The sequence below is a fragment of the Garra rufa genome, chromosome 25 (assembly GCF_049309525.1).
Source record: "Garra rufa chromosome 25, GarRuf1.0, whole genome shotgun sequence".
NCBI classification, from domain to species: domain Eukaryota; kingdom Metazoa; phylum Chordata; class Actinopteri; order Cypriniformes; family Cyprinidae; genus Garra; species Garra rufa.
Genome location: NC_133385.1, coordinates 2,302,591 through 2,315,392, shown reverse-complemented (window position 1 = coordinate 2,315,392; position 12,802 = coordinate 2,302,591). Strand labels below are relative to the sequence as shown.

The 12,802-nt window shown below is 44.8% G+C and overlaps 1 protein-coding gene across 1 annotated transcript in view; it reads left to right on the top strand.

The window, feature by feature from the left end:
* The window catches only part of LOC141302134 (GTPase IMAP family member 8-like), a 38,623-nt gene extending 30,161 nt beyond the window's left edge, over nt 1-8,462 (top strand). Inside the window, exons 3-5 of the mRNA XM_073832323.1 lie at nt 6,119-6,799; nt 7,299-7,478; nt 8,074-8,462. Coding sequence (XP_073688424.1) covers nt 6,119-6,799; nt 7,299-7,478; nt 8,074-8,348 — 1,136 coding nt within the window. The 3' untranslated portion in view covers nt 8,349-8,462. The remainder of the gene's footprint in view (nt 1-6,118; nt 6,800-7,298; nt 7,479-8,073) is intronic.
* The last annotated feature ends 4,340 nt before the right edge of the window (nt 8,463-12,802 follow it).

Below are 12,802 nucleotides of genomic sequence, written 5' to 3'. Positions count from 1 at the left end.
CTCCACGAGGAATGGTCTGCTGGGATCAGGGTGATGAAGGATGGGAGCAGTAGTGAATTTGTGACGTAAATCATCAAACGCCTGAATGGCCGCTGGTTCCTAGTGGAGACGGACATTTCCCTTCTTAACCATAGAAGTCAGAGGAGCGGCTAGGGTACTGAAGTGACGAATGAAACGGCGATAGAAGTTGGAGAAACCCAAGAATCGCTGAAGCTCCTTTAGTGTTCTGGGCCGGGGCCAGTTACGTACTGCCTCCACCTTCCTCTCATCCATAGCCACTCCCTCACCGCTGATGACATAGCCAAGAAAGGTGATCCTCTCCTGATGAAACTCACACTTTTCCTGCTTGGCGTATAGCTGATGTTTGATGAGACGTTGAAGAACAGCCCGGACGTGTTGGATGTGTTCAGTGTAGGTAGCAGAGTAGATCAGAATATCGTCAATGTAGACAATCACCCAGCGGTTGAGCATGTCTCGGAACACCTCATTGATGAACGCCTGAAAGTAGGATGGACTGTTCGCCAGACCGAAGGGCATAACCCGGTACTCGTAGTGCCCAGACGTGGTAGAGAAGGCGGTCTTCCACTCATCGCCCTCCCGGATGCGGACGAGATTGTAGGCCGAACGTAGATCCAACTTGGTAAAGACCTTAGCCGTCCGTAATTGCTCCAGAGCTGATGGAACGAGAGGGAGTGGGTATCTGTACTTGACCGTGATGTTGTTGAGAGCCCGGTAGTCTATGCATGGACGAAGACCTCCGTCCTTCTTCTTCACGAAGAAGAATCCGGCCGAAGCGGGTGAGGTGGAAGGACGAATGAATCCCTTAGCCAACTCCTCCTGAATGTATGTTGTCATAGCCGCCGATTCAGGTTGGGAGAGAGGGAAGATACGTCCTCTAGGTGGTGTCGACCCTGGGTTTAGGTCGATGGCACAGTCTCCAGTACGATGTGGTGGTAGCTGGGTGGCTTTGGACTGGCTGAATGCTTCGAGCAGATCCTGGTATTCAATAGGAATGTCTCCTCCTGTGTTGAGGTGATAGAGAGGAGTCTGGGTAGGGATGGGTGGTTGGTGATGTTCCTTACAGTGGGATGACCATTTAGTGATGGAACCCTGATTCCAGGAGATGACGGGTTCATGTAGGTTGAGCCAGGGGTATCCAAGGACAATGGGTGATTGTGGTGAGGATATGATGAAGAACCGGATGGTTTCCTGGTGGAGCGGCTCTATACACAGTGTGATGTCCTTGGTGATATTATCAATCCTTCCAGATCCTAACGGTCTCCCGTCGAGGGCGGCCACTGCCACAGGAGGAACACAAGAAAGGATGGGGAGATGATTAATATCCACGAATCGTGAGTCTATAAAGTTACCAGCGGCTCCAGAGTCAATCAGAGCCGTGGTATTTACAATAGTTCCATCATAAATCAACTTCACAGGAATCTCACATTTGCTCAGAGGAGATACACTCCTACTCACCGATGTGGGTGGACGAGGTGGTCTTGTCGGACAGGTAGCTCTGATGTGTCCGGCTTGTCCACAATACAAACAGAGGTTACCTCTGAGCCTTCTCTCTCTCTCCTCCGTAGAGATCTTAGTTGCTCCTAGCTGCATGGGTTCGGAAGGAGCCTCAGTGGTGAAGGATGGGAGTGGCAGAGATGTGAATGATCGATTGGGTTTGCGAGCTCTCATGATGTTGTCAACACGAATAGACAGATCGATGTATTGGTCAAGTGTGAGTCCCTCATCTCGACAAGCCAGTTCCATCTGTAGTTCAGAATTAAGTCCCCTGCGGTAGTGAAGCTTGAGAGGCTCGTCGTTCCAACCGCTCTGTGCTGAGAGAGTCCTGAAAGAGAGTGCATAATCCGCTGCAGTCCTTCTTCCCTGACGTAACAGCACAATCTGCTCTCCTGCGTCGCTGTTCTCTGAGCTAGGCTGAAACACATCTCTGAAGCGTTGTAGGAAGGCATTGAAGGACGGGAAAGTAGGTCGATCCATCCTCCACACTGCGGTAGCCCACTCCAGAGCTCTTCCAGACAGTAGTGAACACACAAAAGCAATCCTTCCTTCATCATTGGGGTACAGGTGAGGTTGTTGGCTGACAAAGAGTGAACATTGAAGAAGAAAGCCTTTGCACTTACTCGGTGTTCCATCAAACTTTTCGGGGAAGGCCAGACGTGGGCCGGAGATGGAGACCGGAGCAGGTGGTGGAGGAATTTGTGCGACAACAGGTGGTGCAGTCGGCGCTGCTGGCATTTGAAACCCTTGTAACATCTGAGTCAATTGTTCCGTTACCTTGGTGAGTTTCTCCAGCTGGGCCTGGTGTACAGTCAGAACTGATGCTTGAGCGGTGAGTTCCGTGGTGATTTGTTGAACTGTCGCTGGATCCGTTAGTGGCGAAGTTTTCTGTGACGAAGTCATGGCTGAGTCCGGAGGCGTTAGATCCATTTGCAACAGTTTATTGCATACACACAACGATAACAGGCAGGGGTCAACAATAGCAGACTGGGATACCGTAGACAGACCGTGAGAGTTTATCAGAGTCCAGGCAGAAGATCGGGGCTGGCGGCAAGCAGAAGGGATAGTCCGTGTAACAAGCGTGGGTCGAAGAAAGGCAGGCAGCAAACGTCCGATCAGTGAATAAACAATCCGGTTGGTAACAGGTAAGCAGTCCGATTTGAAAGCGCTCAGGATTAGTAGCATAACTATAAAACTTCGCGAGGACCAAGCCAGCGCGGTCCTCCTAAATGGCCGACAAACAGGATGTGACCTGAGAGACCCGGAACCAGAAGTGAGCGTGCCAGGTACGGGGATTCTGGGTAATGTAGTCTTAAAACTCCGGTGATGGTTCCCGCTGACGATGGTTAGAGGGAGCCACAGAGACCGTCTCTGTGACACTAACATAGACATCTTCGGTACACACATCGATCAATATTTAAACCATGAGAAAACACTAAATCAAGCAAGTGTCCTTGATCATGTGTAGGACCAGAGACATGTTGAACAAAAATTAAAAGTATCCATTAAATAAAACAAAAATCTGAAACAAACTTGCATGCAGCATTGTCCACAAGAATATACAAATCACCGACAATAAAAACTCTATTCAACTTAATGATAGAGAATAAAAAGTAGGTTAAATAATTCAAAAAAGGGCCCAAAGTCCCGGGAGGCTGATAAACAAGAATACAATAAAAGGAGTTTGATCGACCAACCTTAGACATCTGTGGTTAGTTTATTGCAGTAATAATAAATACTTGAGTAAATTTACATTATTTCTCTTGACTACTTGTATTAGTTTCAGAGGTTTTACTATAATCAAGAACAGATTTTTTTATTTACTTTACCGAAATAATACTTTTTACTCCTTAAAATGTAAAAGAAAAAAATTCTTTTTACGAAAGTAGTATTATGCACAAGATTGATCACATTTTCTGTCATCTACAAAAAGTATGTGCAACTCACATTAACAGAGTTTAATAAACTCTTTTTTTATTGAATAGAAAGAACCAAGTAAAACCGTAATGCCACCAAATCACAATTTAATTTCTACACAATCATTCCTAAAACCCATTGAGCTCAACATCGCTATAAAACCCTTTCCACCATAAAATCTGAAGGATAGACACTCATTAAGAGTAATAACTGGGGTGACTGAATAATGTCTAGGTTACGTAGGTAACACTCGTTCCCTAAAGGAGGGAACAGAGACGTTACATTGAGATCTTGCTTGAGAGACCAATCATCTCTGAGCCTTATTCAAAAGGCCAATGAAAATTGGAGAGTGGTGTGTGCGTGCCAGCCACACCCCCGTACATGTGGGTATATAAGATGGCGGAACGCACTACTCATTCAGACTTTTGCTTCAGAGCCAATGGTTTGAGAAAACCTTCTACAGAGTTCTTCGGAGTTAATGCACCCTCCCGCTGGCGTGCTGCCAAAACTAAAAGAGTGTTTCACCAAAGAACATTGTTTGGCAGCCGCCAGCGTGGTCCTGCGGGCAGCCGTTTTAGCCCCTAGCCTCTTGATGAAGGCCAACGCAGTCAGGAGCGTGTCTTAATTGACAGGAACTTAAGCTCAACTGAGGCCAGTAGCTCGAAGGGGGGGTCCCAAGAAGGTACGAGGTGCGGTCTGGGAGGATTAATCCTCCTGGCACCTTTAAGGAACCTAAAGACCAGTGGGTGCTTACCTAAGGATGTTCCATCCACTGCATCGTGATACGCTGCAATGGCTGCAACGTACACTTTGAGAGTCGAAGGGGACAGCCTGTGCTTCAACTTCTCCTGCAGGAAGGAAGGCACAACTGCAATCGTGCATCTCTGGGGGTCCTCTTCTCGAGAGGAGCACCAGTCGACGAACATACCCCACTTCAGTGCATAAGCCTGCCTTGTAGAGGGGGCCCTGGACTGAGTGATAGTATTTATCACGGCTGTGGGAGGCCAGCAAGGTCTGAAAGTCCCGTCCAGGAGCCAGACGTGTAGGTTCCATCCAAGTCCAAGTTGGGACGCGGGTGCCAAATTGCATCCCCTGAGAAAGAAGGTCCTTCCTCAAGGGGATTTTCCAGGGAGGGGCTGCCGCGAGGGAAATGAGTTCTGGGAACCAGGTCCGGGTGGGCCAGTGTGGCGCAACCAACAGTACCTGCTCCTCGTCCTCCCTGATCTTGCACAGGGTCTGTGCAAGGAGGCTCACTGGGGGAAAGGCGTACTTGGGCCCCGGAGGCCAGCTGTGTGCCAGTGCATCCCTGCCGAGGGGGGCCTCAGAGAGGGAATAGAACAACTGGCAGTTGGAGGATTCTGGGGAGGCAAACAGATCTATCTGGGCCTCCCCGAAATGGCTCCAAATCAGCTGGACTGTCTCAGGGTGGAGTCGACATTCTACAGGGTGGGTGGACTGCCGTGAGAGCTGGTCGGCTGCACGGTTGAGTTCCCCTGGAATGTGAACGGCACACTCCAGAGGAGCAGATGGCGGGTGAGTTGTGACATGCGACGGGAGAAAAAGACCACCTTGGCGCTTGATGTAAGCTACGGTCGCAGTGCTGTCAGTACGAACAAGCACGTGTTTCTGATGCAACACCGGTCGGAAGCGGCGAAGGGCCAGAAACACAGCCAACAACTCGAGGCAATTGATGTGCCACTGCAGTCGAGGTCCTGTCCTGGAGCCCGATGCTGCTTGCCCGTTGCATACAGCACCCCAACCCATGGCGGAGGCATCCGTGTAAAACACGGTGTGGCTGGACACCTGTCCTAGGGGCATCCCCGCCCGTAGGAAAGCAGGGTCTGACCATGGGCTGAATAGGCGGCGACACTGCGGGGAAACGCCAATCCGGAGTGTGCCACGGTGCCATGACCATCTCGGGAATTGGTCGTGTAACCAGTGCTGAAGCGGTCTCATATGAAGCAAGCCCAGCGGCGTCACCGCGGCTGCAGCTGCCATATGCCCCAAGAGCCTCTGAAATGTTTTGCCCGCAGGACCATACTGGCGGCTGCCAAACAATGCTCTTTTGTGAAACACTCTTTTAGTTTTGGCAGCACTAGCGGGAGGGAGCATGAACTCCGAAGAACTCTGTAGAAGGTTTTCTTCCAAAGATATTGTAGACAGAGGAGGCTCAAACCATTTGCTCTGAAGCAAAAGTCTGAATGAGTGGTGCGCGCCGCCATCTTATAAACCCGTATGTACGGGGGTGTGGCTGGCACGCACACACCACTCGTTAATTTTCATTGGCCTTTTGAAAAAGGCTCAGAAATGATTGGTCTCTAAAGCAAGATCCCAATGTAACGTCAAAGTGATTCGACTGAAGGGGAACTTACCTAATAGATACCACATTTAACTTACCTGTGGAGTGAAGGTACGAGTGTCACACAAACAAGTCGCAGCAACACAATGCCAAGGGGAGACTAAGATCTCACCTGCTCCTAAAAAGATACAACGCAATCCTAAAGGGCCATCCTACTATAACATTCACCAGACTGATGGGAGGTTAAAAGATTGTATATGACTCAGTAGTCAATGTAACTTCATTTTAAAACATCACAATTGCAGTATTTTATAGTTAGAGATTTTATAAAAATTTATATTGAAAAGACATTTGTAGAATATTAGTATCATATATTATTGGTTGCAGGTAATGCCCAAAGTCTCTCAGAGCTGAGGATTATGTTGATGGGATATAGAGCTGCTGGTAAGAGTTCAACAGGAAACACTATCCTGGGAAACAAGCAGTTTGACTTGAAGAGATCTGCTCAGTGTGTGAGGAGACATGGAGAAGTAGCAGATAGACACATCACTGTCATTGAAGCTCCAGGATGGTGGAGGAATTCCACTGTAGAGAAGAGTCCTGAGTTACTGAAACAGGAGATTCTGCTCAGTGTGTCTCTGTGTCCTCCAGGACCACACGCTGTACTACTGATCATAAATGTGGACACTGGATTTAAAGAGAATGAGAGAAAAGCATTGCAGGGTCATCTGGGTCTTCTCGGTGAGAGAGTCTGGAGTCACACTATAGTGCTGTTCACTAATGGAGACCATCTGTTAGACACATCTATAGAGCAGCACATTGAGAGAGAAGGGCAGGATCTCCAGTGGCTGCTGGACAAATGTGGGAACAGGTATCATGTTCTCAACAATCAGAACAGGAGAGACCACACTCAGATCAAGGAGCTGCTGGAGAAGATTGAGGAGACAGTGACACAAAACAACGGCCAATATTTTGAAATAGACAGAAAGATTTTCCAGCAGATTGATGGTGTAAAGAAAGCAGAAGAGCGAATGGACAAATGGAGTGAGGAGATCAGATCACAGACTAGTGAGTGAAACCATAAAATTGTATGAATATTGTCTACACACAGTCTCAGATATGTTTCCTCCTCATTGTTCTAGAGATTTTCAGATGTAGTTGTGAACAGTTTAAAGTGTGGATCACAAAGAACTCAGTTTGAGTTCTAACACTCACTAACACCTTGACAGTCTTAATTTTTTCAGATGGTTTTCTATCCAGATACTGACCAGGTTCAACATCGTTTAGCTTTATTAGGAAACCAGGCAAGAGATGCAGGGTCAAAATCAATCAGCTTGAACATTGTAATCATATCATTTTTTGGTTCTGTGTTAACCAAAGTGCTGCAGAGATGTGAATCCTCCATTCCCCAAGTTGACATAGGGTTGTCCATCTGAATAAATCACAACCACATGAAATGATTAATGTTTTCCTTTATTGTCATGTCAGTGACTTTGGATAAAAGTGTCTGTCAAATGAGATAATGTCAATGATCTACTTGATCTGCTCTCTGCTTTCATTATTATAGTGAGTGGAGATGATGGATCTGATTCATGCTCTCTGGGAAGTTCTGCTTATGGTTCATTCAGATCACGATCAGGAGCAGACTCAATTTTTGGATCGTCACGTTCCAGAGATTCACTTCATACAAGTTACGGGTCAGGGGGCATAAGACGACATGACAGCTTTGACTTACTACCACCCAACAGTGAGTCTTTTATTTGGCACTTTCAGTACATTTTTGAAAAGCATTAAGTGCTCATGTTTTCCCAAAATATATTATTAAGTAGTCTACATTATCATAAATTTGTTACCACATGTTTTTCTCCATCATAAAATATAATGTCTTTCTACATCTCCTTTCATTTCCTCAATATTCACACAAACAGCAATGTTGATACTTTAATCTATGACAATAAATGCAAGCCTGAAATGAAATAAAATAACAAATAGCACATATAGTATTTATTTGACCTGCTTGTGTTGAGGATTTTCTGGAGTTAAATCACTTGTTTGTACTGATTTTTATTCTTAAAAAGTTTTGAAAATGTCAGACTCTATAAGTCTTTATGGTCAACTTTAAATACTTACAAAATAAGGCTTGTAATAAAGATATTTCTAAAACAGGGACAAAATATAAAAAGTCTAACTGATTCAATAAGTATTTGTATATTTCAATAGACACCTGGTAATGATTACAATTAGTCACATTATTTTTAAGATCACATAGAAAGTGTCAAATGTAAGGATTTTGTTTGATAAGAGTTTCAACAATTTTACTGAGTTCATTTTATTTTCCCCAGTGAGTGGAGATGAGCGGTCGGACACATTGTCTGTTGGAAGTTCTGCTTACGATTCATTCAGATCACGATCAGGAGCAGACAGCGATTCAGTTTTTAGCTCATCACGGTCAAAAGTCTCATCTCACAGCTCAGGATTCGGCTCTTTGCGGTCCATCCCTGAATCTGTCGAACAATCAGAAACCAGAAGAGCACTTGGTGTGCCCAAGATCTCAAAGCTTTTCCCAAGAATATCAAAGAAAAGTGACAAGCATGAAAAAGACTCTAAAAAGACATGAATTACACTACTACAACAGAAGTTTTGTTTTTATAATGTTGACTTTATTAAATGTATAATTTTAACATCATAATGCGTAACTATAACACCAGGTATTACTAAAAATATAATATAGAATATGTAGAGGGAGCAGAGAGCCGGGGTGGAGCCGCAGGGTCGGAGGGCTGAGGTGGAGTCCAGGACTCTGAGGCTGGAGGTCGATGGTGAGGGATCCTCCAGCCATGACACCGATGGAGACTGGCAGACCCGCGGTGAACCCCATAAAAACAGAAAGGTTTATCCGTGACAAAGTCTATTAAGTCCCCAGAGTTGTGCTCATGCTCACCCCCAGTGGTGGTGCAGTGGGCAGGGCTCTCTACTGCCCTCTCTTGCTCCACGAAGCACTCCACCAACGCAGATGTAGTGGCCGGCTCTCACACCTGGTTGGAAGTTCTGACCCCGTCAGCGCTCAATAATTCTGTCGCTCCGGGCTCGGGCTTCCTGTCAACGAATGGCTCAGGCTCGTAATCCGCGGGTCAGGGTGGCTGGCTGGGCTCTGGGTCCGGAGTTTCTCGCCAGTGTCCACTCCACAAACGCGGCGAAGTCTGCACAGAGAGCGTCGTCCGGATAGCTGGTGGTATTTGCTACAAGCTGGAACATAATCGTAAATCCCTCGAGCGGTAAATCCCCCTGCTTCAGCCGGAGGAGGATGAATTCTGGACGAAGAAAGGAATCCATGGGGGAAACACAACGGGAAAAAAAGGCTGGAAAACAGAACGATAAACAAAACGGGGTGGAATACGCAAAAAAAAAACTGTATGGGTCGGTCTTTCTGTCAAGTTTCAGGCAGGAACAGATGAACAACGACGTAGTAAAATGAAAAGTATTTAATAAATCCAACAGAAACAACTGGTAGTAACATTAAAGACCGACAGAATGCAGGGAAAAACACACACATTAAATAGACAGACTGATTACAAACATCCAGGTGACAACAATGAGGGAGAAACCAAAACACACAGATCTGCAGGGGGAAATGGGAGAAACCAACTAGAAAGTCCAGAGGTGTGACACCAATGTGTATTTATTTATTTATTTTATTTTTTTGCTGAAATATACTAAAGAATGGTTTTTGCTTTTCAAATATTGTATTGTGTGTCATCGTATTTATAGAGTTGGCTTGTGTATTTTATGTTTCTTGCTTCAGAAATGTAATGTCATTTGGGGCATAGTTTTTGCAGTGCATGTGAGTTTTCATGGAGCGAAAGTTCCATTGCACTGGAAGGATTTAGATTGAGACAGCCCTTAAAAAAATAATATTGAAAGTTATTATTATTTGAGACTAAGGTCTCCTAAACTGGAAAATATGCAGTTGTATCCTGCTTATTAGTTTGACAAGGCATTGGATCCTTCAGTGTTCAATCAATAAAGCTAGATATGGATGGGATCTCAATCATTTAGAAGAGCTGTAGACATCCTACACAACAGCAGACAAAAATTCTGAGTGCCTCATAACAGTTAAACATATTATTTCTGTAAATGTGACAATTTCATTTGTTTTCATTGTAATGGATAAAACATTTTATAAAACGGTTAGTTCCATTCCTCAATTCTGATAGGTCAGCAGCTGTGTCGTATTCATGATACGGCACTGCTATGACCGCTTCACTCAACGGTTTTGTGTATCATTGAACCCCCTTAGCAACCACCCTTAGCAACGTAAACACAGCTGCAGCAGTTAGGGACTACTTTTTACAGCGGAAGGCAGTTAATGATTTTACTTTATGAAAACATACAACTCAATATATATAAATTAATATATATTTTTGATTTTAATATTTTATTGTGTGGTAACCGCTTCGCGTCGTGCCTAACAACGCCCTTCAGCCGTGATTTATTCACGATACAGCACGGCCTCTCGTACCTTATTGCTTAATTAAAACGTACAGTGACATTTAGGCTTATTGTCCTCTAGATGTGAAAGTTATTTTCAGGAAGTGGCTGAGTTGTTGTCACAGTACGCTGTGATAGAAGGATGCAGGAGATACTGAATATAAACTAAACAGCCTTTAATAAAACAAAACAAAGGAAATGCAAATGCAAATGAGGAGCAGGCATAAACACTGGTACATAGTACATAGTAGACTAGACAAACGAGAACTCAACGGGCAGGAATATTAATACAAAGGATAATTAGGGGGGGGGGGGGGGTGTGACACCGCCCTGGAGGCTGGTGCAGGGCAGGAACAGTGGACTAAGAAGGCCTCCATGGTGGATCAGGGAGCCATGGTGGAGCAGACAGTTCAGGAGGCCATGGTGGATCAGGGAGTTCAGGGAGCCATGGCGGAGCATACAGTTCAGGGCCCGGCCAAGGTGGCCATGAGCATATGAGATGATGGGATGAGATGAGATTCACGGTAGACACGGTCACAGACATAGCATTGCAACAGGGGAGGGGGAGAGGGGATGAGGAAGTAGTCCAATGAAGGCAACAGCCATCCGGTCCTGCAGCCATGACAGCGCTGTACACGAACCCGCCTACCCACACCGGAGGTGATAAGCACGAAGGCGTGGAGTGCACAGGGGAGGAATTCTTTCTGTAGCCGTGTACGTGTGTGTGTGTGTGTGTGTGTGTGTGTGTGTGTGTGCAAACCTGTGGAGTCTGAGCCCAGGCCTCAACAGGGGCCTCATGTATCAACGCTGCGTACGCACAAAAACTTTGCGTACGCCAGATTTCACGCTCACGTTTGGATTTACTAACGATGAAATTAACGTGAGAATGTGCGTTGATCCACGCCAACTTCATGTCTGGCGTACGTGTATTTTTTTGTGTGTGTGTTTGTTTTATTTCCCTTGGCGACTCCTAGAGGCAATTATTTTAAATTGCACACTACAAAGTATCGCACCAACACATGTGGAAAACATTGCTATTAATTTATAATTGATAAAATGAGTTAATTGAGACAATATTTTTCTACCAATTATGTGATTTAGAACATATAAAAGCATTTGCAAATGTATGCATCCCTTAGTCTATGGCAATGGCAGTGTTGGTCTTATTGGAGGACATTGTTAATGGCCAAATCCGAAGGGAACGTTTAGGGATCACAATGATTTTCTGACCCACGATGATAACTGGCTTATTAGCCGTTTCAGATTTCCAAGAGCTATCCTCTTGGAGCTCTTTTCTGAGTTGGGTCCAAATTTGGAGACAGCGAGGGGCCACACATTACCCGTTCACTTACAGGTGCTGATAACGCTCGGTTTCCTGGCAAATGGTTCTTTCCAAAGGGAACTGGCAGACCGCTAGGGGTTAAGCCAGTCGTCTTTGAGCCGTGAAATGCCAGATGTATGGGACAGGATCATCCGCATATCTAGCAGGTATATAAGATTTCCATAACATGCAGTTGACCAGCCAAACAACGCGCAGTTTGCAGCGATCACCGGTTTTCCTAATGTAACCGCAAACGATCGACTGCACGCACATTGCTATAAAGGCGCCATCTAAAGACCAATTTGGATACGTGAATCGGAAACAGCTATGTTTTACTTTTTTTTTATTTTATTGAGCGTAATTATTTAACTGCATATCAGGAGACCGCGGTTATCCATTAAAGACGTGGCTGTTAACCCCCCTCAACAACCCACAAACTGACCAAGAGCGCAGATACAATGATGCCTTTTCTAGCACTTGTAGAGCGGGCGATTGGGCAGCTGAAATTCTGCTGGCACAGACCTTTTGAGGGGCATGTGCTGAAACTGAACAAAGGGCACCCCCCAACCCCTCCACCACCAAAAAAATAACACACAATAATATTCTTATATTATATTTAATTAGTATTAATAACTTTTATACAGATAATACATACATATAGAGGGGATCTTATGTAAATATCTTATGTATATATATATCTTATGTAAACTAATTAAAACAACACTGTGATCCATTGGGATGTCCCTCTCAATGGCTATATAGGCTATATAATATGATGAAATGTTAATAAATTACATCATGTAATTTACACGCATCGGAAAATTCAGCAGATAGCCATAAAATCAAAATAGAAATTTCTTATAATATATTTTACCTAGCTGACAAGGATCACTCGAGTGCTTTGTGTCAAACTAAATCACATTATGTCAACATCACACCGTGTGGTGATGCATTATATGAACCTTTATAGACATAGGCCTACTTTAAGACAATGTTGCACTTATTCAAAAAAAAAGATATTTTACCGTTACAAGACAAAGACGTTCATCTGCTTGCGCTCTCTGACTCTGACTGATGTGCTGAAACGTAAGTCGCCGCTGTTCTCCTCTTACGTGCACCTTTACATCGAACCATTTCTTCTTTAATTCGTTCACAGTGCGATGTTCAGACCCCACTGCGTTAACCGCGTTAGGTAAACTCCCCCACTCTATTTTTTCTATTTATTTATTTTACAAGCTTGCGAATAACAGTTTTTAACAGAT